Source organism: Cygnus atratus, chromosome 4 (assembly GCF_013377495.2).
Source record: "Cygnus atratus isolate AKBS03 ecotype Queensland, Australia chromosome 4, CAtr_DNAZoo_HiC_assembly, whole genome shotgun sequence".
NCBI classification, from domain to species: Eukaryota; Metazoa; Chordata; class Aves; order Anseriformes; family Anatidae; genus Cygnus; species Cygnus atratus.
Genome location: NC_066365.1, coordinates 11634353 through 11661506, shown reverse-complemented (window position 1 = coordinate 11661506; position 27154 = coordinate 11634353). Strand labels below are relative to the sequence as shown.

Below are 27154 nucleotides of genomic sequence, written 5' to 3'. Positions count from 1 at the left end.
GAAAACTAGTCTCAGACTAGTTAAACCACTTCAAAGACCCATGTCACAACTCTTATTCAGAACTGAATTGACCTGAAGTCAAATTAACTCACTGTGAAAAAATTACTTACGTTTCCTGCGTTAGTTAAATGAATTTACCCCAGGGACCCTGTAAACAAGCTGTAACAGGCTAAATGTGTAGTGTACTTATGAGAGATTGAATCTCCAGAATCCACTTGCCTTCCAGAAAGAGACAGACATCACCACAGGGTTCCATCACCAGTCACCATGCCTGAGAACCTTGCTTCAAGCGCAAATGAGAGCCGGGAGGACTTCTGATGTAGTCATCTGCCTATAATGAGTTGGACTGAGATCACTGAACTGATTTCCCCAGGCAGCAACTGCTGACAGCTCCAAGTCACAACTGAGAACCAGCGATCTCCAGGTGAAACAGTGCATCTCATTATGAATTCCCAGTGCTGCTCAACCCCACCCTGTCTAAGATGAAGAATGCACACTGCCATTTCCTTAAGTGTCTTTGCAGCCATAGCCTGGGTGGAATGACAGCACCGTAATCCTAACTTAAAACCCAGTGAGGGCTGTATGCTGTCTTGTCTGACTGCTACTTTTCCTGCTGGTACAGCACTGTTTATAGAGGAGCACCACAAAGTAAACTTAACAATCTTCTAGGGGATCCCAGAAGAAATAAAGGGTCTCAGAAGCCAGAGAACATTACAAGCTTTTGTTGTTGTTGTTGTTGTTGTTTCTCCAGCCCTTGCAAAACATTTTCCTTAGTACCTCAGATACCCACGAGCCCCTCAACCAGCACAACTGAAAGTTCTGAGAGTAGGGTTGCAGTAGTTTTAAGAGATTACAACGTCTGTCAGTCTGCTCTGTCCCTCCAGATAAATGTTACTGTGTCTGTAACAGATGTGAGCTCAGGTCCACAGCTTAGTCCTGTACTTTAGTCGGGTAAGGTAACAGCTGATGAAAGCAATTTGTCTTAACAGACTGGACTACAAACTGGTACAGCTGAAAACAGGCAGGTATTCACATCTGCTGACTCTTCTGCAAGATCAGAGGCTAACAGGTGGCTAAAGACACGGCAACAGAGTTGAGGGAGGTGTTCACTTCAGTGTGCATGAGTCATTTACATGCTCTGCATCATTTACAAACTTATGTCTCACCAGTTCAAACCAAATGCAACGTCATATATCACTACTGAGATTTTGCAGAAGTGTCCTCGTTTCTGAGACACTGGAAAATCCCACCAGGCATCTAACTAATTATCTTTTGCAATCTGTTCCAGATTACGGTCTGTAACATCAGATTTAGGAGCCTAAATCAACTCAATAATTCCACCTCTGTCTACAATACTTGCAGGAAATGTGTAAGGCAAAATGCAGGTAGAGCAGGTAATGCGAAGCAGTTAAGAGTGATGCCGCTGCACAGAGTTGGTTATTGGCTTAATTCATGTTTAAAGGCTTTCACTCCAGGAAGAGCTTCATTTTTCATCAGGAAATTACAGTCACAGTAGGCAGCTTGGTAACTGCAGTCACAGTAGGCCTTCTTTTCTCCAGACTAGACAACCGAAGTGTCCTCAGCCTTTCCTCATAGGACATGCCTTCTCAGCCCTCTTATCAAGTTTGTTGCCTGGAAGATACTTGTCAGAGTTAACACGTTTTGGATCAGACCCTAGTTGTGTCTCTAAATTCCTCCAGCACTTTCAGCTAGTTCAAATACTGATCTTGCTTTCCTAATCTACTGCTGGGTAACAAGTGCCAGTCTTAACAGCTGCCACATTCCACTGCAAAAACAAAGCTAAAAAATGCAAGTTTTTTTACATAAAACTTGGGAAAATTTTTGGATAGCCTTCAGGATGACAAGTTTCATCTAACTACACGCAACTACTGATACTAATTTGAGAGTGCACCACCACTAACTAGAAATTTCCATTGATTTACTGGCGAGACACGATGCTGCCCTTGGCTGTCTCAATTTATAAAGAAATATGTTGTTTACTCCTTTATTTTGCTTAGATATACCTTTCTGAAGGCTATATTTTGTACTACCACCACAGATACACTAACTGTGCAACACTTGGTACATATAGTGACTAGCTCCACAGCAAGAGAAAAAAGGTGCCCTGTTACGATGTCACACTTATGATCGAGTATTTTGTCAGCATTATGAATGAAACTAATAGACATGCTGTCAATGCGAGAGGCCTGAATCATCCTTTCGTACCTTTGTTTAAAAAGGAAGTAGAAATTCTCCCTAAGCTCTTAATGAAGCAATCATAACCAAAAAAAAGGAACAGTTTTTATCCAATAACTCATAAAATAATCAAGTTCTTAGGTTATTAACTCACAAACACAGTCTAACAGACAAAACAATTTATTCTGTTAAAAACAACTTTAGGGATCAATGACCTCTTTCTTAGCCAGTAGTGGAAAATTACAAGTATGGTAGTGAAGGGGACATGAAATAAGGCAGGCAGCAAGTCTCAACTGCAGCAACAATAATGATGAAATGGGAAGAGGAAACTGTTACCCATTATTTAAAATAATGATGTGCTAAGCTTACATGTTCAGTGTCTCACAACAGCATGATCATAACATTCTTATTTTTTTTAAGGAGCTTGAATTTTGTTGCAGTTTTGCAGAATACTAAGAATTTCTTGGGGGTTCTATTTCCCTCACTAAACCAGAACAAAATTTTGGTTTTAGTCATAAGAGTACAGGGCAGAGTACATTCTGTAGTCATGAATTTCTATTTATGAAACTCAAAGAGAGTGGGGTTTTAGGCTCCAAAGTCAAATGAGTTCAAGCTATCATTTCATTGTACAATTTTTCAAAAACAAGCAAACAAACAAAAATATATATATATAAATGTAAAGATGAGTGAACATATATATCACTTAACCAAGCACTCAGTTCAGAGATGCTAAAATAAATCCCTCATTAGCCTCACTCAACACAAAATTTTGATGAGTTATTTGGCTTTATCTGCCTGGCTTCCCTTTCAGTTCTACTGATTAGCAAATAAAATCCACCTTGCTGCAACTTTCATGCCTGATCCACCGTTACACAACCACAGATACAGCTGCATCAGTGCTTTTAAATACAGAAAGAGGAATTCAGTGGTTTGCGGTAGTGGAAATTTGGCCTTATTCATCAGTGGACAAAACCTTAATCAACACCACGATGCAGAGCTCGATTTATTCTTATGCTTGCCCTTGGCATCACAGCTACATCACCTGCTTCTCCAAGCCAGCTCCCAGCTGGGAAACACTTAGGAACCTGTTGTTTACATTGCAGCTTGTTCCCTAGTGGCACACAGGAGATTGGTGGCTCTGACCAATAACAATCAGACCTGTGCCAGGCCGGAAAGTTGTTTGTTGTGGAAAACACCTGCAAGAAGTACACAAAAAAGCCAGGTAGATGTAGAAAGATCTTCCCTCAGATTTTCTCCTCACAAAAGACTCTGTAGGAGAAAAGAAGATAAGTTTTCTGTCATCAAAGCAGAGTACCTTGTCCTATATTCCCACTGCCTCTAAAAGCAACACTAGATGCACTGGATGCACTGTAGGCAGCACATTTTAGTTGAATCACTTGGAAGGAACATTCACTTTTCTGTTAGTTACCTCGGAGAAAGAAGCACCCCCAAAGCACAGCTGTTCCCTGCATTTTCCCTCTGCTGCAGTTCCAGAATCTGTGCTTTGTGCCCCTTCTTCCTTGCTAACCATGGCAAGGGGACTGGGAGGATAACCAAGCAGAAAAAAATGCTCTAACTCTGCAAGGAAGTGTTTAGGGGAAAGCCCCTCGTCACTAAAGCTTCTTCTCCCTTTGGATCCCAAATCAGCAAACCTCTAAGGCCTTTACATACTCATCCAATTAGAACTGCTGGATAAAAAACAGCATCGTTTTAGCCAGACACTTGCATTTGCCAGCCTCTTTTGGGGTCATGGAGCAAACTTTCACAACACACTTCATTTCTGTTAGAATGAAACACAGTTGCATTAGTGAGGGCTTAAATCATGGAGGCCACAAACACAATCATTCTTTGAGAGCGCATTCAAAAAACAACAACAAAACACACAAAAGGGTGCACAGAGATTCTCTGCTTACTGCACAGCTAGTATACCTCACATCTCTTACATCCCAGCCAAAGGACGGGAGTACGGCAGACCCTCTGATACCCAGCTCCAAAAGAGGAGAGAGCAGGAAAGAGAATTCAACTGGTCCTAAGCTTCCTCTTCAACACAAGCTGTGAGACTGAAACAGAGACACACAGCAGGCCATAACTAAGGCCATCACTCTACAAGTGATGAAACTCAGGTCAGTGGACAGTAACTTCCTCCAAGACTAACCATGGTGCAAGCGTTAATCCCCCTCACAGATTAGCCCGGTAACAGAAAAGCCAACTATTTACGTTCCTCCGTGCTTGTCTATCAAGGGCTGTATTTCTCTGTATACTTGACCTTTGGCTTTCATCACAGTAAATCTGAACAAATCTGAATTGGAAGAAAACAATGCATTAAATCTCAAATCATCATATTTTCCTTTTTTGAACTGTTTGACCTTGCCCTTTATGTTTTCCCATATCTTACACCACACTTCATTACAAGGACTGCAAATAGTCATTTTTTTTCCCCTCTTCTATTTGTTATAAATACAGAAAACACGAGGTAACCTTTCATTAGAAGAGAACCAGTGTGGTTTATCAAACAGCCAGGAAGCAGGAGAAGTAACGGATAAGATAAAAAGTAATAAAGGTTGAAAGTTTGGGAAATTAGAAGAATTACTGAGACATGATATAGAGAAGTGGAATGAGATGAAGGGAGTTAAAATGAAGTCTAAATGTCTGCAGCGTTGCTCAATAGGGAGATTTATTCAATTGTAAAACAGCTTCAGTTACCAAGTAGGAAATAGTATGTCCAAATAGCTAAAATGACGCTAAAAATACCTTGTAGAAAGCAATCCTTCACTATCAGCAGATAAGCTTTATTCTTTTTGACTCTGAGCATTAGCTACATAGACATTGATTTTAGATGTGTTAGTTACTGACAGAAAAATATCAGGTCTTCCTACTTTAACAGAGGAATTGCTGACAAGCTGGCTGCTAAGCCTTGTTTCCTTGTCCCAGCAAAACACACCATACACTGCTCTGAACAAAGAATGCAAAGTGAAAGGAATGTTTGCTTCAACCACCAGCTGATATTTAATTTCTGCAGCTAGTTTCTCTAGGAGCTACCTGTAGTCAGTGGTAAGACAGCCCTTGCCAAGGCAGACTTCAGACAGCCTTGCTCTGGAGCTCTGAACTGCATTCTGAAGATCTCTCTCTGGCTGTCTGATTAACCAGCTGGCTAAGACCAATGCCAAAAGTTGGGTGCTGTGAGTTCTTTCTTCCTCCTGTCAAATCTTTGTTGATTTGATTGGTTTCATCAACTTAAGAATGCATGCATTAACAGAGAAAAAAAAACAGTATTTCAACTGTTGCTCACAATCGTGTCTAGACCATTATCCTGAATTACTTTGAAAAGATAAGATCTGATGAAACCCACAGCTGAATTACCAGATAGTGAAGCTTAGTTTAAACAAAAATCTACGTCCACCACTCCGAAATATTCGTCTCTTGTAAAAATGCATTACCTATTTGTTAAGTGTCAAGTCTTGCTTTCATGCTTTTTTTGCTGCACAAGCATTTTGATGTGTGTCACAGCTGCAGGGCTGGCTGCACTCATATTCACAAGAGCTCTTGTATCTTCAGTGAACTCTGCCGTTCTCAATCTTCTGCGATGGAATGATGCGATTCTTCCCCTCCTATACACAGACCCCATACCTTACGGAAACTGTTAATTCTTTCCTATGCTACCTTATGAGCAGAAATAAGTTGAAGAAACAATTATGGTGCTTTTAGGAAGTATGATTTGGTTTAATCTTGGAATGCCAATTGCATTTTCAAACTGCAATTCTCTGTGTTCTACACCAAAAGCTATGCAGAGCTGATTTTCAAAACTTTCCTGAATCAAGTGATGAGGAGGCTAAAATTATTCAAATGGCCACTTGGGAGTTTGAACCAGAGATTTAGACATCAGATTTAAGAACAAATAAACTATATGAGAAGAAGCTAAGTCCACTAATACATTTAGACAGAAACTCCCAAACTTTGAAACCTCACCACGTAAATAACACTGCCCACAGAAATATGATCTTTAAAAATTGGTTTGCTTTTTCTTGTCAGAAATCTGCAGTACTGTATTTCTACTAACTCTCACACTTGTATATTTCTGTACATACTTTGGTCTTTTGAGTTTTCTTTCTTTTGGAAGGGACAAATTTTTTTGTTTCAAAATATGCTTTATGGTTTTCTACTAAGACAGTAAATGCTTTAATGTTTGTATCCTGACGTAGTCACCTTCATCCTCTATAAGCAACTACCTTAAGAAGAGGTGGAAGTGTAGACAAAAGGACAAGCTTTGGTTTGAATGTCTCACCTCTGCAGGTTCTCCCTCTTTATCGATGGAAAAAGGCGTGCTCCTTTAGAAAGAGAGCAAGTAGCATCTAGCTTAGGTATGTGGAATTAGCTCAGTATATTACAATCACAGAATTGGCAGGGTTGGAAGGGATCTCTGAAGATCATCTAGTCCAACCCCCCTGCCAAGCAGGATCACCTAGAGCACATTGCACAGGATAGAGCACATTGCGCAGGATGACAATGAACCTACCTTCTGTTTTCTCCCTCTTTAAAGAAGCCTATTTCTGGAGGCTACAGAGGAAGCTTAGGGAGATAGTCTTGTTAGGCAATTACTCTAATCTAAGTCTCATTAGGCAATGCAGCGTCATTCTAGAACAAATTTTTGCAAGGATCAATACAAATCAGACATTTGCTACAAGGAACGTACTTCTCTTTTTGCAGGTATCACACATCTTTTGAGACTGATGACCAAACTAAACTTCTTATGTGTCCCCCATGTCTTAGATCTTGGATGCCAGCCAGCAGTTGTATTACAGACAAGGCCAGGACAAAGATGCTAATGGCACACTACCTCATAGCAGTGACTCAGCAGGAACAATCTTGTTCGAGGGCATTCTCACACTTCGAAATAACTCTTCCCAATATTACTGCTAGACCCACTAGCATGTATGACATGTTATCTTTATCAAAGGTGTAAGGAACTTAGCTCCATAAAAGAAACTAGTAAAACTAGTGAATACAGTTGAGAAGTCTCAAAAGGCCAATGGAGCCTCATAAACTCCAGACCAGTTTCAAAATATACTAGAATGATAAAGAACCCAGAATCACCGTCATCTTGAAATCAGACATCAGATCACAAGAGCAAATCTGCAGAGAGTATGTAGTACCATCCAGAAATCATACAGCAGCTGGCTGCTGCATCTGAGTCCTTTTTCCTCCCACGTACCCTTTCTCAAATCTTTCTGCAGAGAAGCATCTATATTATTTGATGGCAACGGAAGAATGCTGTATGAGCACAAGTCTCCTTGCCCCTATACAATCTGCTGTCAACACAGCAATAGAAAACTGACCAACTGTTTAGCAACACTGCAAAAGAAGACAGGCAACTCAACACCCTGTCATCATTTTGGCTGGGACAGAGTTCTTCATACAAGCTCACACAACGCTGTGTTTTGGATTTTTGATGAAAATAGAGGTGATAATACACTGGTGGTTTTGGTTGTTGCAGAGAAGTATTTGCATAGAGCCAAAGACTTTTTTGCTTCTTGCTCTGCCCTGCCAGAGGGGAAGCTAGCAGTGTGCAGGAAGTTGGGAGGGGACACAGCCAGGACAGATGATCCAGACTGACCAAGGAGGTATTCCATACCATATGACGTCATGCTCAGCAATAAAAGCTGGGGTAAAGAAGGAAGAAGGGGGAGATGTTCAGAGTGATGGCGTTTGTCTTCCCAAGAAACCGTTACGTGTGATGAGCCCTGCTTTCTTGGATGTGGTTGAACATCTGCCTGCTGATGGGAAGGAGTGAATGAATTGTTTTGTTTTGCTCGTGCACACAGCTTTTGCTTTACTTAGTAAACTGTCTTCATCTCAACCTATGAGTTCTCATGCTTTTACCTTTCCAATTTTCACCCTGTCCCACCTGGGAAGAGGGATCGAGTGGCTGTGCGGCACTTAGCTGCCTACCGGGGCTACACCACAACACTCCCAATAAGCGCAAACAATACCTTTAGTACTGAAAATTAACAAGAAGCCCCAGTCATTGCCCCTGCTTGATCATTCTGACCAGTTAGGGTTCTCAGCCATATTTTCAGTCATTTGCTCTATAACAATTTCTATCAAGATAAGAGGAAAAGTGAAAGCCCCAACTTACTGAAAGCAATTTGGTCCAAACACAGTGGCAAGATTGCAGAGGTTCATCCTGTTCTCTACATGATGTTCAGCAACCTTTATCAGGAACTGGCACAGATACTTCAGCAGGCAGTAATGAGCTTCAGGCAGTTCTTTAAGGAGTTCTTTTAAGCTACTTTCCTTCTGTATGTCATTTCTAGCATCTAGGAAAAACAAAAAGAGAAAAAACATACACATGTATATGTATGTGTGTGGTTTTCTACACTGCTCCCAATTTACTTACATGGGTGAGCAAACAGTGGGATATAAAATGTAGTCTTATTTCTGTTCTGAGATCAACCCCCTCAGATTTCCTCAGTGAACCTATACCTTCCTCCTGAGGCTTATTATGGCCACCACTGGCACTGTTTCATGCCTACCTTTACAATGTACTGTTTTCCTCAGCAGAAGCAGCAGTGGATAAAGCTAGCAGCATTAGAGCATGTTTATTCCCACCTTGCACAGTTACACTTCTGCATGTTATTATCTCTGCTTCCCAAGCCCTATCTCTTTGTTTTTGAGTTTCCCTGCCCATGATAAACTTCAAAAAGAATAAAGCAAGAACGGTAAAAGAAGGGGGCTCCTGAAATGCAGTGTTGTTAGAATAACAATACTGCAGTACCTTCAGCAGGTACATTTTATGAAAAGCTCAATTTTGTATTATTTTGACACAATGACACACATACTATGACAATTCACAATGACAACTCCATACTAAGTCTTTGATAAGGAGTCTTGCTTAAGGAAAAAAGGATGTTTAGGGAACTGTTACATTCCATAAGAAGCCCAAATTTGGCCTAATGTTAGAGAATAGCCTTGTCATACTGTACAATCTTCTAGAATTTAAGTATGGATAAAAGCCTGACATTAATCAGTTCAGTATGGGAAAGCAGGACTAAAGCCAACTTCCTTTCATGCAGTGCTTTTTTTTTTTTAAAAAAAAAAAGAAGCAAAAATTGCATTAACTTCAGAGATGATGTGCTTATACAGACTAAGGCAGTGAACACAAGCTTGGCCTCACACACAGTTTCTACTTCATTTTGTTCTGCTTCTGAAATTGAACTCAAAAAACACAAAATTCTTTGCTCCCCTTCTCCACATGATTGCTCCCCTTCTCCGCTTTCCAAAAAGTGATTTGTACCAACCAAAATGTTAGTTTTGCATTTTATTAAAGTAAAATTTTGAAAAAAAATAATCATCATTCCCCTTCCTTTATGTCAAAACAAGCCTTAACACTTGTAAACACTCATTTCTACTCTCCTCCAAAACACAATTTTATTGAAACTCTCATATACAGTTATTGGGTTTTTGTACAACCACACTTTTAGACAGAACTCAAGCACTAAATGTTTTCCTTACCAATCTAATTACAAGCAGCGTCCATTAGCAGGAGTGCATTTCTAACAGTTTTATTGTTATGATCAGCCTTATGAGTTGATGGTTTCAGGGTTGTAAAACTGTCGTGTAATTGTTTTTTTCTTAGAGAAGGACACGAAGGTTTATTGCTTGACAAAGCCAAAGTGACCTCACATTAAGTTCTTACCCTCTGTGTTCTCTGCAAAAGACTGCCTTGTCCCAAAGTAGCTGCTGGCTTATCATGGGAATAAAGACATCCTCTCCATTCTTAGGGTAACAAAGAATTTTTTCATTCAGAGGACATTATGATCCTCAGCAAGTAGTTTTACCCAGCATTCAGTCAAAACCAAACTGGCCACAAAAATGAAACTGGTTGATAGGCTAGACTCAACAGGTAGTGGTCAGTGGCCCAAAGTCTACTCGGAGCCAGTAATGAGCAGAGTGCCCAGGGGTCACTACTGGGTCCAGCCCTGTTTAACATCTTCATCAGCGATCTGGATGATGAGATAGAGTGCACTCTCAGTAAATTTGAGGATCACACGAAACTGGGAGGAGTGGCTGACTCACCAGAGGAGAGGGCACCTTGACAGGCTGGAAAGGTAGGCGGACAAAAACCTTGTGAAGTTGAACAAGGAGAAGTGCAGAGTCCTGAACCTGGGGAGGAACAACTCCAGGCACCAGTATATGCTGGGGGCCACCCAGCTACAAAGCAGCTCTGCAGAAACGTATACACCAAGTTGAACATGAGTCAGCAGCATGCCCTTACTGTTAAGAAGGCTAATAGTATTCTTAGCTGTATTATGCAAAAGTATCACCAGAAGGTCAAGATAGGTGATCCTTCCCCTTTACTCAGCACTGGTGAGGCTACACCTGGAGTGCTGTGTCCAGTTCTGGGCCCCCCTGTACAAGAGACAGATGGACATACTGGAAAAAGTCCAACGGAGGGCCACCAAGATGATCAAGGGACTGGAGCACCTCTCCTGTGAGGAAAGGCTGAGAGCGTTAGGACTGTACAGCCTGGAGAAAAGGAGGCTCAGGGAGCCTCCTTATGTGTATAAATACCTGAAGGGAAGATGCAATGAAGACAGAGCCATATTTTCAGTGGTGCCTGGTGATGGGACAAGAGGCAATTGACACAAACTGGAACACAAGAGGTTCTGCCTGAACATCAGGAAGCACTTGTGCTGTGCAGATGACAGTGCGCTGAAACAGGTTGCCCAGAGAGGCCGTAGAGTCTCTCTCCTTGGAGATCTTCAACTGCTACCTGGACATGGTCCTGGGCAACCTGATACAGGTGTTCCTGCTTGAGCAGGGGGTTGGACAAGATGGCCTCCAGAGGTCCCTTCCCATCTCAGCCATTCTGTGAAAACTTCTAAATCTTCAAGACTTGTCTTTAGTCAATAATATGTAATAAATGAGGCTGGGTCTGAAACTGTTCAGCAACTAGCTGCTGCCTCTGTTGTACATCCTCCTGGTACCATGCAGAGGAGCAGAGTGGCAGGAAAATATCCCATGCCCTGTATTGCCAGAACAAAGACTTTGAAGAAAAGGATATTTTACACTTCCCCAACATTTTTGCTTTGAAAAGGCTGTGAACATAGTGCAAGGCATGTATAAGTATGCTTCACAATTTTCATCTTCATTTTTACTTTTAATTTCCCAGAAATATTCCAGGGCTGGATTGCACAGTATTCTAGGTATAGGATCCTTTAGAAAGAGGTTAGCTGTGTAAATCACCAGTCTATATAAAAATATCTGAAAGTGATCCCAAAAATTCGTGATTTCTCTTTTACAACCAGATATTTTTGTGGCTAATAAACAGGACTTATCGTGCATATCATTTGGGAAACAAATTAATTTCTATATGTATGTACTTATCACTTCATAGAGGCACTTCCAAGATTTCATCTGCTAATAGGCTTCAGTTTCCTGCCTTACATGACATGCAGTAACAGGCGAGAAAAGCCTTTGGAAGTCTTATACTCACAGAATGTTAATTTTTATCTGTCTGTTTTGATACCACGTACTTAATAAGAATTACTTCATGAGAGCAGGCCAAAGTTTAAAATGCCAGTTAAATTATAGGACCAAACATTTCAACTAAGTGATTAACTATATTCTTTTCTGCTGCAGCTAAGAAATTATCTCCATCAAAGAAAGCAAGTATCTAATATGCATGAAGGAAATATGCAAAAATCTTGCTTACATATGGCAAGTATTTCTTTGAAAAATATTTTCAGATATAGAGAAAAAAATATCATGACTTCATTACAATGAATCAGCTTGGTAACAGTAGGAAATCTGACATTTTTATTTCTGCAGCAAAATTTCACAATGCCTCTAGAAGTCTGTGTTAAATTGAATAACAATAAGGAATGTAATGGATTTGTATTTTCACTGATCAAACTGGACTGGACAGTCTCTGACTTGATTACTAATTACCTTTTCATGAAGCTCAAAGAAAACCAAAACAAAACTAATTTCCCCATAGACAGAACACTGAAATTCACCTTGTAACATACTTTTGTTTAAATAACAAAACAACTGCACAGTGTTTTTTTTTGTTTTTTTTTTTGTTTTTTTTAACTATAAATTGCTTTTGATAAGGAATGCCAAAGCCCTCACTCAGGAAAAAAAGCAAAAAACATCTACTACCATCTCCACATCACCTAATTAGGGAATGCCCTTGAGAACTAATTGCCTCTCTGAACCTCCCACTGGGGCATTTGATTGACAGGTGCTTTTCCATTTACCAAAGGATTCTCCATCCTTTTAAAACAAGAAAGATGCTAATAACCTCCACAAAATATTTTGAACACAGATTTGCACTGACTACACAGAAAGTTAATGGCCTCATGATGTCAATTGTATTTAGTGGGTCTGATGTCCCCGTTCATTAAACATGATTTAGTATGTGGCGTCGCCCAGAGATGCTTATTTCTGGACACAACCAAACCTTTGTTCCCTCTTCAGTACTATCTTAGTATCAGGTGTGTTCTGCTTTCACTTCTGTCGTTTTAGGAACACAGACAGATATCAGACCACAAGATCTTCAGAAACTACACTAATTGAATGTCACAGAACCACTGAACAGCAGGAGACAGAAAACCCATTTACTGAGCCGTGAAATTCTTTGCCCTGCTGAAAGGGGAACAAGAAAATCTCTCTCTCTCTCCCCCTTTTCCAGTGAAAAGGCAAGGGAAGGATATCGAACCTTCCTCCCAATGCAATTCAAAAATCAAAACTAATTTGTTAATTACCCTGCTGCTGAGACTTGAGCTTCATTTTTAAAAGCTACTAATTACCGTTATACTGAATTCAGAGAGTAACGTGCATATACAGTGTAACATGCACTTTGTACATTTTGCAGGACGAATGGAACTTAGCTGTCCATGACCACAATATTTCAAATAAAACAGTTTTTCAACTTACTAGAGAGCCCGAATATTTGTGAGTCATGACAGATGATTTCCTGTTTTTTTTTTCCCTGATTTTCCTCTTCCTTCTTTTGTCCACCTGCTAGACAATATTTCAATTTGTTTCAAAGTCAATCATAAAGGTTTACTCAGCTGGTACTGACCATCAGAGAATCATTAAGGTACCAGAGCTGTTTACACCACCATACAGACAAGCATCAAGTGTATCAAAGCCCTAAGCTTATGTAGTTGCCTAATTTTGTGAGGTACAAGATGTCCTGTGGAAGTCAAGACTACCAAGAGCAGTCTTACTTATTAAATTAGATTACAGAGTGCAGCATGAAGCTAAGCATATGCTGCAGCTCATTGAGATGAGACAAATGAGCTTGTCAATAATAGAAACAGCAGAGTGCCAGACTTTCAAAGGCAATTCAGGAACCTATATTTAAATCGTATTTAATATTATAACTATGTATTTAAATCATATAGAAATACCCCCAGCTACCAAAACACTTGTTATTTTCAAGCACAGTACTTTCTCTGGTATATCGAGCTTTTGCTAGGGACTCTCTGCTGAGGGGCAGCAGTCAAGGAGGCAACTGAAAACAGCAGGCACTCTCTAAAAATGTTAATTAACTAGAAACAGGAGCCTCAACAGTGTAGGAGGCACAGACAAGTTTGCAAGGGTGTTCTCAGTCTCGCTTAATTTCAGTATACACCCACAGATCAGAAGAGGGACATAGGATGAACCATTGGAAAATATTTCTGTACATATTGAGTTTCTTTGACATGCTACTGGAACGATCTAGTTCCCCAATCAATCCCTCTTCATGCTACTCCTTCTCCTTACTAAGCATGCTGTCTGAACATCACCAAAGGTACAGATGCCACCAGACAGGTGCGTGTAACTTGTTCATTTCTCAAATGGTCTGACCCCAAACAACTCCAGCCTACGAGCACTGAAACTCTATCAGCATGGCACCGTGCCCTAGCTAATTACCTCTGCTGTGAGGCAAGGAAGAGAGTCTAGGGCTCAGCGTCATGTTATCACGTCTGCATAGCTTTCAGCTGCCTTGCATGCTACCAGCCTGGAGGGCAGACAGAAAAGCTTGCATCTGTCCGTAGCTATCAACGTGCCTCTAGAAGTCAATCTTTGGCATAGAGGCAGCAGGCTGTACACTGCAGTCGCCACTACACTGTGTTTGCTAGGCTAGGCTGTTGAAGGAATCAAAGTGTTTCTTTCTTCCTCCAGAATCTACAGGAAGTGGGACTCCAGCCTCTGCCAGGAAGTGATTTGCTTCAGACAAGGCTCTGCCCCAGACGAAAAAAAAAAATATAAAATCACACCTTGCTGCCATCAGAAGCAGAAATGCAGAAAGTCCTTGCCACGAGAAGGTTGTCATCACAATTCAACTTGAGACCCTTTGCTCTCTGTCATTAAAGCACTTCACAGAGCTGTATTTACCCTCCGTCACTATATTGGGAACAGTTGTCCTGTTACTTCTTTTGCAGCTCTGATGAGTGTTACCATCTGCACAAGAAAGCTGGTTCCAAATGTTTTCAATGTACAGCAAGCATCTTCAGCACGTAGAAAACAGAAGTGTCATGAGTTGTTCCAAACCAGAATAGCATCAAAATGACAATAAAAGCTACAGGGAAAGGTTAAAAACATGCCACTATAGCCTGGAGAGCCACAGACAACTAGTGAATCTGGTTTATTCCAGTCATTGCAGTTACAGTGGTTAAAGAGTCAGCTCTCATTTATTCATTTTCACACCCGCTATTCAGGTTGAAGTTTGACCTCTAAAATCCCCCAACACAATCTATATTTTTGGTCCTGCCTGTTCATGTAGCTCAAGCAGTTGATGGCTACCAAGCGCTCCCTAAAATGACTCGTTGATCCAGGAGGGAGCTCGTCCTTCCCTTCCACCACCTCCCATTCCTCTCCCTGAAACTTTCAGAGCTGTTCACTAGCACTACACAAAATCTTGTCAGCTGTAACAGTTTGTGAGGGGAGGGATGTGAGAGACAGAACTCTCATCTAGCTGCTGCATACTGAAAAATGCAAATTTTTCAGTGATCAAATAGCATTCAACTTAATTAGACTCAGTGCTAAAGGAAGACAGGAGCCTACATTTCACTGTGCCCCTGCTGGAGAAGGAATGCAACAAAGAAGAAAAAGAAAGAAAAAAAAATCACATAATGGAAAAACTTTCTGCATGCTAAAAAGTATAACAGCAATCTGCCTTGCTAAATGCAAGTGACCTGTGAAAGGGGTAAGAGCTATGCATACAGAGCTTGTTCTTAGTATGTACAAATGTCTTAAGAGTCAGTGATTGGGTTATAAAAGGTAAGAAATGAAAAGCCAGAAGGAATAAACAAGCTCAAATGGATTTCTGTACAGAAGCTACTGATTACTTCCAAATGAGTTTTCTGAAAGAAATATCTTTCAGTCATCTAGGGCTTCCACTGGTCTGCAAGCACGGCCCATTTTGCTTGGGCAGGCACAGCCCTGTTCTCCAGCAAAACTGCAGCCACAGAACAGATTGTAGTGGGCATTTTTGACCCCAGGATCCCCTGCAAAAAGCAACGTTCATATTTGTCAAGCACTCTGAGGAGACCAGTCAACACAAAGATCACTACCAGTGTGTCCCTAGCCTGTACTTGCTACACGTCTCCAATCAACACCATTTACAGATGGAGGCCCTTCTCAACTCCCACTGTCACTGCCCTTCTCCAAGGGTAGAGAGAGGAGGTCAGGACGCAGCAGACTGCCCATAGGATACGCTACGTGATGTTTTCTGGAACTGCATAGTCTTGGAATTACTCTGAATATTTATATAAACAGCATTGCGTCAGGATTTAGGGGCAGCATGCACATTTCACGCTGCTGTTGCACAGGCTTCTGGTAGCATGCCAAACCAGCTGTGTGGACTTCCTGAACTACCAACGTATCACATTTCTCTTTTTCAATAAAGGGCAGATCATTTACTCTTTGGTTTGGTAACGTGGACTATACCCTGCTTTAAAAAGGTTTACAATCTCAGGTAAGATTTGTAGTTTTCAGTCCAGCTATTTTTAACTGGGGGAATCACTTCCTAATTTTTTACAGGAAGGAAAGTAGTTGTGTATTATTCTCAGGCCAAACTTTTAGCTGATTTAAAAGATGCTGATACCAATCCCTGAAAATATTCCAAAGGAATTCTGAAATAATTATAAAGCTTCAACAGGAGGGAACACAGAGGTTGTAACAGAGCTTGTAACTGCCTTCACTGTAGACATAGAGTGAAGTGGCTCCAGATTCAAAGTTATTTTTTAATAACCTGTTGGCTCAGAAACACCTTGACCTACTTTCTTCATAGTTTACAAAAAGAACACTCAGGCATGCTTGCTGTTGGTACCATTTTGCAACAAATACCCTTGCACATACTTTGATAAGTGAATAGATAATTCCGCCAATCCTGCAGAGTTGGTTGATCATTTAACTGTAAACACAGGCCCATCTACCACTGAAACTAATCTGAACCCTACAAAAGTAATCAGTGCCTTTCAGAACAATTTATGATGCATTTTCCAGCGCATGAAAAAAAAACAACTCAGTTTTCTTCAAACTTTACCAAAACCTTCCCCTTGCCCTAACAGCTAACCCTAATAAAAATATAATGGAACTAGAACTAGAGATTATTGTACAATACATGCAAGCTTAACTGTAAAGGTACATCACAGCTAAACAGACTTTTGGAGAACCAGGTTTGTGATTTACACCAGTAACTTTTTTTTGAAACAACAAAGCTTGGTGGCTAAGTCTGCTAAGTATGGATATGTATCTCATTTCCATAGAAATCACTGGGGGAATTTTCTATTTCCTGTGGGAAGCAAGAATGAATGAGACTTTCCACAAACAGCACAGTTCACAAAGTACATCAATAGTTTCTGGCGAAATACAGTGATATGACCTTTGTGGGACAGGGATGCAGAACAGGGAACGTGCAACTTATACAAAATTTCCACTTAAAGTGATTTAAGTGAAGGAACATAATTAAATGCATCTCATGAGTCAGACATGGTTAAATCTAAGAGATCCGAAAGAAAGCACAGCTATGACCGAAAAAATTTTAAAAAGGGACTTTCTAAAACAACGGCACCTTCCTACCCAGCACTTCCTGAACCCTGTCCTTGGGCCCCAGACAACTTTACTAAATGATATTTTTACAGAGAAAGGTATTTTACACAGCGCACATACAACCTGATTATTACTTTATTGACTGCACTTAGGGAAAGGCAGAGTTCTTCTTCAGCACACCCTTAACAGTGTGTAGAGCCCCAGACAGGAAAGGAAGAGAAGACACGGTTGTGTTCTCCCTGCTCCAGGCAATAACTAAATTTCACTTCCACTGCAGGCCAAAAAAAGTGGGAGGGAAACCTGAGGACAACAGTGTGAAAACTTTGCACTGTCTTCCACTGGGGATCTGTTCAGAGGATGTTCCTCTACATCGTTCCTCCTCTACATGTATCCTATTTGCCTGCTTTACTGTAAAGAGCATATCTCTAGTAACATGTACCCACTCACTTCGCAGCTTCTTAGGAAGACAGCAAGAAGAGGCATCAATTGCCTGCAGCAAAAGAACTCCCACTGACCCAGATGGTCCAGGAACAGGGCCAACCACCGTCAAGTCTGCATAACAATATGGACTAATACAGATGGATTAGATCAACAAATCATTTAGGCAAACAGCTGTGCAAGTTTCAACTTTCTAAAGCTGAAGTGATGTTCTTCCTTACAGATTATCTACTACTTAAAGGTTAAAAAAAAGTAAGTCTTCCAGGTTCTATGCTATGATTGGTAAAGGTGAAGTCTGTTGTTACTTGCAAACTGGCTTGTTTCTGATGGTCAATCACATCCCTCAGTGAGAAGTGGAAATTTAGACAATATATGCTTTGGGGCTCAGTGGATAATAAATGTGATTAGCAGATGACGTTGTTATAACATTTCAGAGTCCATTAGAATGAAATTCCAAGTAATCACCCTAGCAAAACAGAAGCAAACCTGTGTCCTAGAGAGACTGCAGTTATTGTCTACAAGCTTGCTCTAACAAACCAATTGATAATTTCAGTTTATATTTTGCAGCTATAACTGAATTGGAAAAGCATAAATAGTCCAGATTTTACCAAATATGCAAGAAACAGTTTTCTCTCTTTTCTAACGCCATTGTGATTTCTGCCAAGACTCAGAATTGCACATCTGGGAGATGCCTGGGAGCACATTAAAGCTAAAGTCAAAGGAAATACAGAACAAAGTATGTAAGCTAAGAAACAGAGAGTACTGCTTATGATGTCTACATAAAATTTTCCCGAAAGAAAGCACACTGACGGATGGAAATTTTTACCTCTCACTTACCCTGGTAAAGCTGAATGAACTTGGGCTGTAAGGCAGAGCTGATAATCCCATCTGGCAACTCTCTCAAAAATAATTTCAGAAGACTGGCTGCTGAGTACACATCGCCATCTTTAACTAGCTCCACCTCTTCTCCACGCTCGTATTGCAGACGCAACTGTTCCACCATTTTCATGCTGCCGTTTACCCTGAAGAGACCTTCTTGGGTCATACCTATAATTATGTATTACACATGAGGATGGTCTGAACTAAGACACTATTGATATGATAAAACAAATATTCTAGTGTGAATAATACACTACCATCAATACAAAGGAGGACAATTAATACTACGTAGTTTAAAAAGATATTATTTTTCCCCTAGAAACTCCAATGGTCAAGTATTGGGTTATGATAACTTAACAAATACTGCTGACTAGATCTTGAGGCCTGGGATACTCTATGAAAACCCACAACACCCTTTGGCATTGCTGTAACATGCAAATATCTCACACCATGCAGAAATCAATTGAGAGGGCTGCATTTTGCATCAGTATACTTCAACTGAAAAGAATCCAGGTTCTACAAACCTTTCAAAACTGTTTCACCTTTGCAAGTAGTCCATTAGCTTCAATGGGACTCTGCCAAGTACTCACTTATTCACACAAGTGAGTATTTCAAGCTTCACTTTTAGGGTAACAGCTTCTTACCTGTGACCACCATGAAGCAAAGACATATGAATACATGCTGATTGCAGCAGTAGCTCTATAATAAGCACCACAGCTTCACAATAGCAGAAAATCTCTGAGATCAAATGCATATTTTGGACAGCACGAGGCCCAAAGTATTTCGCTATGAAAATAAAAATTATCAATCATTTCAGGCCAGACAACCCACACCCAGTGAAGGTTTCCATGGAGGAAGTGAGATGAATCATATTGTATCAAGCATCACTTTTTAGGCATATGCTGAGATTCAAAAACTTTAGGAAAACATGTGCCTAAAGCTCAACTCGGTAAATTAATTATTCACTAAATCATTTTCACAACAACTCTGCTTTTTCTGATACTGTGTCTATAGACCTGCTTATTCTTCTTTAGAAGCATAACACTAAGATGATCGAAATATAAGATATATGGTTTTCATTAGTTCAGAGTGGTCATTGCTAAGTAGGAGCCTAACAGAACGCTGTCAGTCCAAGAAATCAGTACTGATGCAGCAGACCTTGTAAGGAAAAGCAATCTCTTTTACTGGATCAGCAAACAAACTGATCTGGTAAGAAAAAAATGGACAGACTTTCAAACACTTAAGCTTTTTACTTGACTAATGTGAGACACAGCTTACAGATCTTGTATTCCTGTATTCACAACAAAACACTCTAATGTGACATGCTGTACTGCCATCTGGGGGACAACAGGAAACACCACATCTCAGTAATTATTTCTGCAGCGTAAATTGAAGAGAGCCCCCGTGCAGATAAAATGTCCTTTGCTCTTTCCCAAACAGTCATTTATAGAAATAAAGACAGGCTAGAACCCACTTGGAACAGTAACCAAATATTGCTAAATTCAGTATAGGAAAACTTGGTTTCACCTATAAATTTGAAAATAAGCAGTTTAATACAAACTTCATTCAAGAATGTAGCTACCCAAAAGTTGGCTCAGCTTTTTCAAATGGATAGTCAGTTCCCCGTGAGCTGGAAGAGAGTCTCTGAAATGGCTTGACTTAAAAAAGTCCTATGGTGCCTATTACTGCATCTTTGCAGAACAGGAGACATACTGAACAAACAGTAAACAAGGTTGGCAGAACACTATGCCTCCTAAGAGTTTGAGTTCATACCTGGGGCTCTGTTTAAAATGTTTTCATGGTTAACATCACCATTATTTCACAAAACAAATTGTGGGTGAGAACAGAACAACCATTTCAAGAACTTCCCACGTAAGAGGGCATATTTGAGATCTTCCTTGCACTCTTGAGAAAGAGAATGGATTATATGCTTATCAAGGCTGGATAATCACCTTGGCATTTAGAAGACCAACTAATCTTGCTGCAGAGTAGAGGACTTGGCTTGTTCAGCTCACATTTGGGAAACACTTGTGTGGGATCCAGATCTTTTTATGGAAGGCAGAGTATAGCCCGCAACTTGCAATCAAGAGGGTCTGTCAACTTCTGGTTTTGATTAAACCTTAATGATGCAAGACCTCTTCCGATCCTTGCTTTTTCACTGTTCTAGCAGACTACTTTAAAGCAAGGTGAAGTAGATCGAGCAAAACGCTACTGCGGAATAAAGGTAGGATTATATTTTAAATTCGCACTGTACCTTAATCTAAGCTAACTTTCAAGCTGTGTTTGCATCTACCAGCTTCTAAGGGTCTATCAAGACACAGACGTGGAATCTTAAGACTCTGTAATGGGATTATCATTACTGAGCAGCTAAAAGAAAGACCTTAGGGTAAAAACAGATGCAGCTTCTTACAAGATGAAATTGCGCCACAAAATCTTTTCCAGTGCAGAAAAAGTGCTACAGACAGGATACATCTGTGCACCAACAGTGCTCTAGATTTCTGCAAAGAGAGGTATTTCATCAACAGGGAATGAAGTCCCATTAAATGAATGCAAACAAAGGCTAAGAATTTGACACCTACCTTCCTGAGGGGGTTAAAAATAACTGAAATCTAACTGAAAACCTGCAAGCACATGTATTCCCATTCAGTAACGTATTCTCATGGGATTTGTATGTGCACATGAATATCTCTGTGTAGATACTTATGTCTTCTCACTGTCAGAAACTGTGAAATAGTTGAATGTTTTGCAACTAGAAAACGACGTAAAACTTCAAAATGAAATATGCTCTATTTACAAAACTGAACAGCTTACTAATGAGCATGTGGTGTTTCATAACACTGTAGTTTATAAACATCCCATTAAATAGTAAATTCAGCACCAGGGATGGAAAAAAAGAAACAAATCACATGTGGTTAGCACCACAGTCCTATTCAGGACAAAAAAAATATATATTTTCCCTTTGAAGAGCCTTACATATAGGAAAAAGTAATTTCATTAAGCTTACCGTGCTGGGTCAGGTACTCAACTATATTCCACACAACTATTGGGATGCCGTTCTTGCTTAGTCCCTGCTGCTGGAGCTCCAGAAGACTCACACCAAACACCTTTGGACAGGTTGTGTCCTTCTGCTTGTTCAGTGGAAGTGAGGCTATCTTCTTCATGTCCTCCTTCAATCTCACAGCCGATTTACTTTGCTTAAAGAAGCACAGGAAAAACATGCATTAGTCTTGTTTGCTGCAGAAGGTTGCATGGTTACAACACGAGCATATCCATCAAAATTGACTTTTATGTTCCAGAATAAGATTTTGGTCTTACTTCCTTTTAATTCATAGGAAAGTCACTGTGAAGTAGAAAAACATAACTGAGAGAAAAAAAAAAATAGAAGAGTAACTAACTGGAAAAGAGTGTAAGTAGCATATAATTGTGATAAAGGAGAAAGATACTTTTGTATGCAAGCTTGTTACTAGAGTAAGACGTAACTTTGACTCACAGGAGGGTGCTTTTGTAACTCATGCAGTTCAGAGGACTTGCAAAAAACAACTGGACAAACACATGAAAAATCCCGATACAACATAATCAGGGTGTATCCAGAACGCCTGTCAGTCTTTGAGGGTACTCTAGGGAAGGTTCACTGCATCTTTCTTCTAAATGCTATTCCCTGAGGATTCATTTTGGCCACTGCCAGCTGAGATGGACCCTTACAAAAGATTTTATGGTATGTTTAGTATCTGCTAAGTCTGCAACTTAAGTACAGAGATTTCAAGGTTAGCAGGGACTAGGTAATCTAATCACACCTAACATGTGGGGAAAGGACCAGACCAGCTTCAAATGCAAACACCCCATAGCTTCTTCTGGAGGCACAATATACATCTGGAAGACATTCTCACAAGTTTTGAACTGCAGTGGCAGAGAGAACATGAGACAATATTCAATAAGACCCGAGGGAATAACATAATTTAGGATTAATTTTGGAATGCTGAAATCTAAATAATCATATGGTATTATTGGTTTGGAAAGACTGCCAAAGGCAGAACAACATAACCCACCATAGTCGTGACTTCCATACACACCTAAGCATCATTTCTCTAACACAGACAAGCAGAATAGAACTCAGTAAACCTCACTCAAGAGGAAATAAGTTTTTCTACTGATATTTCTGATGTTTTCCCCATGTTTCTGACATCACACTGCTGGAACAGTGGGCCATTGATACCACGGAGTTCAGTCTATTAGTTTAAGAAGTCACCACTAGTGTGATGCATAAAAATCAATATATTCCTACAGTGTTTTAGTAACAAATAGGCAGTAGAAACCTTACAAAAAAATTACGATATTCTTTATACATAACACAAGGAACTGCTCAGACTCTTGCCTGGGTCTTGGCGCTTGACTGCATAAGGACAAGGTGTACTGGTTTTTTTTTCTTGTTGTTGTTGTTTTTTAAACAAATACTTTAAACTTCTTCGTTGATGACATGACATTCTTACTGCAGTTTGTAATGAACCTGAACATCTGCACAGGGTTGCTGTTATGCCTGACTGTCCATCCAGATATAATAAAACTGGCAGTTCATTTCTTCTACTCTGCTGTACCTTTCCCATTAAAAATATATTCCTGGAGTACATGCAGGTTCTATAGTTCCAGGTACTATGCAACACTTATCTGATCTTTATGAAACACGTTACTTGTATAAATATGTTTTTTATTTGTGAAACATCATTACAATATATAAATAAAACCAGCATTACAGTGAACACCTTTTTAATTCTTTACAGTAAACACTACATGCGTAAATTATTGAACTACAATTTGACCGACTTGTTAAAATATCTCGTCACGTATCTCTTTTTAAAGGAGATGTTTCCATTGAGGGTTAAATGGGTAATATATGATTTTCACTTCAGGCGGATACATGCCAAAGAAAAAGCTATGTAGCTTGGGTTCAATTCACAAGACAGCAAAAATCCTGAGCAGTTTACGAGCAGCCGTGGTGCTTAGGGAACTTTTCTAATCAAGGCCTCCAATTACCCCCACAAAAAATCTTGCTCAAGTGTAGGGTTCCGGCCTGTTGCCATTTTAGCGCTCAAAACACTGAGCCACAGAGCTGAAATTCCTTGGTCAAACTCATAATTCACATCTGGAAGACAACCGAGAGACGTTTCCCACGTCTGCAGGAACAGAGGAGTAAATTGTTAGACTCCTTTTGGGATCTGGAAAGGATATATTAACCAGGGAGAAAAAAATTAAGGGTAGTTATCTCAAATATACACTTAAACAAAATCGAAGTGCCGCCTCACAACAGTTCTGAGCATTCACTGTTATATGACCTTAGACAAGGAAGATTTGATGCTATAACAGGAAAAGTTGTCAAAGCACGTAACTGACTGTAACTGACCACAGCGACTTATAAAAGTAACCCTCACAGCCTCTGCATGCCGATGCCGTACAGCACAAAAGCAGCACGGGAGCTGCCCGGGACGGCGTGTTTGCAGCTCACCCAGCCCAGCCTTACACAGGGCGCCACGCATCAGCTGCTCGCTGGCTAAAAGTGCGAAAAAAGCCCTTTTTTCACCTTCCCCTAAGCACCGCTTGGAAGACACGCGGGAATGACGAAGAAGCTCCGGGGCCGTGCCGGCCTCTCCCGTCTCCCAGCCCCACACGGGACAGGCTGAGGGCGGCCACCCCACCGCCTGCTCCCGCTCTCCCCGGCCCGGCCGCGATCCGCAGCCGCTCCCCGGGCAGCGCCGCCCCGTCCCCGGCCGCCCTACTCACGCAGATGGCCAGCGCCCCGGCCCCCATGCTGCCTGCCCGCCGCCCGGGCCCGGCTCCCGCAGCCCGCCCGCCTCCGCTGGGCCCGGCAGCCCCCTCCAGGCCGCCGGCCCGCCCCGCCGGCCCGCCCCTGCCTCTGCCCCCGCGGCCGGGGGGAGCAGGGCCTGCCCCCTGCTCCTCACGCTGCTGGCTGCCCCCCCCCGAGAGCAGCCGGGGGGTCTTGGGCCTGGGGGGGGGGGGCTCCCCCGGCCTGGCCGCGACCCCTCCGTCGCCCCTGGCTGAGCAGGGAGCAGTCTGGGAAGAGCCAAGTCTCAGCGCGTTTTGTTGCCACAAAATCCACTTTGTGAAGTGGAAGGAAAATCAGTAGGGCCCTTTGTGTTGTTAGAGAGTGTGCGCTGTGTAGGTTACGACTGCTTCTGGTCCCCACACACCTACAGGTTAACAGAGCCGACCAGCACGACGTGAAGTCTATGTAGGACACATACTCATTTGCCATGATGTGAAGTCAGCGTCACAAAATATACTCCTTTGCCAAGGAAGAATCCATACTATAACCAGCACTCTGCTTGTTAGTGGCAGTTCTATGTGGTACAATATTGGGCCTGAACGTAGAAAGTGTGGAATGCTGGAATTAATCATAACCCCACCCCACCCACCTATGCCCCTCAACCCCCTGGTTTTCCATCTAGGGATATAGTAGTGAAATAAGAGAAAGGTTAAAGCAAAAAGGGGTGGAAAAAACCCACAGTGCTTGCAACTGCCAGCAGTCACATCATACAAAGAGTCCACGTGCCAGCAGCAGGAAGAACTAATTCCCCATCGTCCCACCCCGTCTCACCTCAGGCTGGAAGCAGGGCTGGTACTAGAAATTTAAAGAAAAGTACGAAAGTATGTTTCAAAATTGCACTGTAGAGTTGTGTAGTTTCAACATTTGACACTTTTTTTGTGGAAGAGAAGCACATACACATACTTATTTCTGTATCCTTTCAGGTGCAAGTGTTACTCGGCAGTGCCTTAGCATGTGAGTAGAAGACAAGGTCTTTGGAAAGTCTGCCTCTCAGAAGTACCTGCATGTGGTATGGGAAGAAAAGAAAGGCTGTACAGCTAGAGAAAAATTGAGGAATAAGAACATTTTCCTGGAGGCAGATGGGAAGGGACTGAACTATGTGTCAGATGGAAAATGTTACCTGCAGATTTCAACTTTCATTCATAATGTATTTTTATTAGGTGTTGTAATCAGAATTTCCTTCATACTCAGTTTCTGTTTCCTGTCTAAGCTCAGTTAAACCAACCTAACCCAAAATGATTACTTTCCCACTTTGTATAGCAGAAAGTTAGACTTTGGCTTTAGCATTTTCTAAGTTTCCTGCTTCCTATACTGTGGGACTCAGAGTTGATGTAACATCCTCCTCCTCCTCTATCACCCTCTCTACCATAAGCCACTAACATGTTTTTCACATAAATCACACAAAGCTATTTTCTTAGTCTGAATCACAGCTCCACAGCAAAACACAATGACATGCTTCAAACTGTAACCTGGACAGAAAGCGATGAGAAACTGACGCTCTCTGGTAACTTCTGGGGCGAAGAGTTCAGACGTGAACCTATAGTGAACAGCAGCTACAGCCTTAAGGCTTTTATAAACAAAATTTCAGAAGTAGCGTGTACATTCTTATTTTATATAATGCAGGAACAGAATACAAGCACCAGCAGCACCCAAGCCAGTACTCTGGCTAGTGTTTTTTTTTCCTCCAACCACAGCTGAGGGATGCTTGCTCAAGTCAGGAAATTCACTCTTCTATGAAGTCACTGGAACACTTTGGGATATGTCATATTTTCTCTGAGTTAATAAAGAAGCTTCTGTACTTGCTGAAAGTCTTAGGAGAGGTAAAGGCTCCTATGTGACAGAAGAATAGAAATGAGTGAAACGTCCTCAATGCCTTTGTCCCAACCTAACTTTTCCTAATCAGCACCAAGCACGGCCAGCTTCCCCTGTGAAGGGCACACTAAGATTTAGCTGAACTTTTCCTTATCCCCAGCTTAGAAGTGAGTGGATTCCTTCCTTAACCTTCTACCCTTCCCACAGAGACATACTTCTTTATATCCTCATCTCCCCAGTCTCCTTTCACCAAACCACTGCCCTTCAGAATGACTGTGTGGGAAAGAAAGGTGTTATAAATGTGGAATGCCAGTACCTCTGGGACTGTAGAAATCACCCAAGACATGTTGTGGTGTCTGACTGTAGGCTGCATCCTACTTTGGAAACCTTCACTGCTTTCCTGTAAGCAATTCCAAAACCAAAACAAAACCATAGAAAACAAAACAAACAAACAAATCAGAATTAGTCATGTCTATGACAGGGAAACAAACAAACAAAATCCAAAAATCCAATACTAGAAAATCCCTCATTATGCTGTTTCATGTTCTCTGTCTAAGGTGTTGTACCAAAACACCACGTCAGAGTTATACACGCAAGCAGAAACAGCAAGTTCCACAGGGCTAATTTTGTGTTTTTCTATCTTGCTGTCAGAGACAACACTACCTTTTGCTGTCTTTGCTGTCTCTTTTATACCCTGGAGGTATTTTACACTGCATGGGTGAATATTTGTGAAACTTATTATAAATATGTCTAGAGTGCTCAAATCAGAGCAAATACATTGTGGAAGATAGATGAAGGCCTATGAGACTCAGAAGCTGAGTATCACTAGCTTTTATGTCATGTCATGCCTACCCACGTTCGATCACACAATTGTTGCGTGTAGTTCTCAGCTATACTCCTACCATCCGTGTGCAAGAATTGCTTGATGACTTTTAAAACTACCTACCT

At 41.1% G+C, this 27154-nt stretch overlaps 1 protein-coding gene across 6 annotated transcripts in view; it reads right to left on the bottom strand.

The window, feature by feature from the left end:
• Positions 1 to 24437, bottom strand: part of FAM13A (family with sequence similarity 13 member A) — a 132760-nt gene extending 108323 nt beyond the window's left edge. For 5 of the 6 annotated variants that reach the window (XM_035543405.2, XM_035543416.2, XM_035543434.2 and 2 more), the window contains exons 1-4: positions 24331 to 24437; positions 21563 to 21752; positions 18517 to 18726; positions 8330 to 8510 (exon numbers count right to left, since the gene is read on the bottom strand). In XM_035543405.2, coding sequence (XP_035399298.1) covers positions 8330 to 8510; positions 18517 to 18726; positions 21563 to 21752; positions 24331 to 24357 — 608 coding nt within the window. In that variant the 5' untranslated portion in view covers positions 24358 to 24437. The remainder of the gene's footprint in view (positions 1 to 8329; positions 8511 to 18516; positions 18727 to 21562; positions 21753 to 24330) is intronic. The other variant, XM_035543425.2, reaches the window with a different exon arrangement.
• Between the last annotated feature and the right edge of the window lie 2717 nt (positions 24438 to 27154).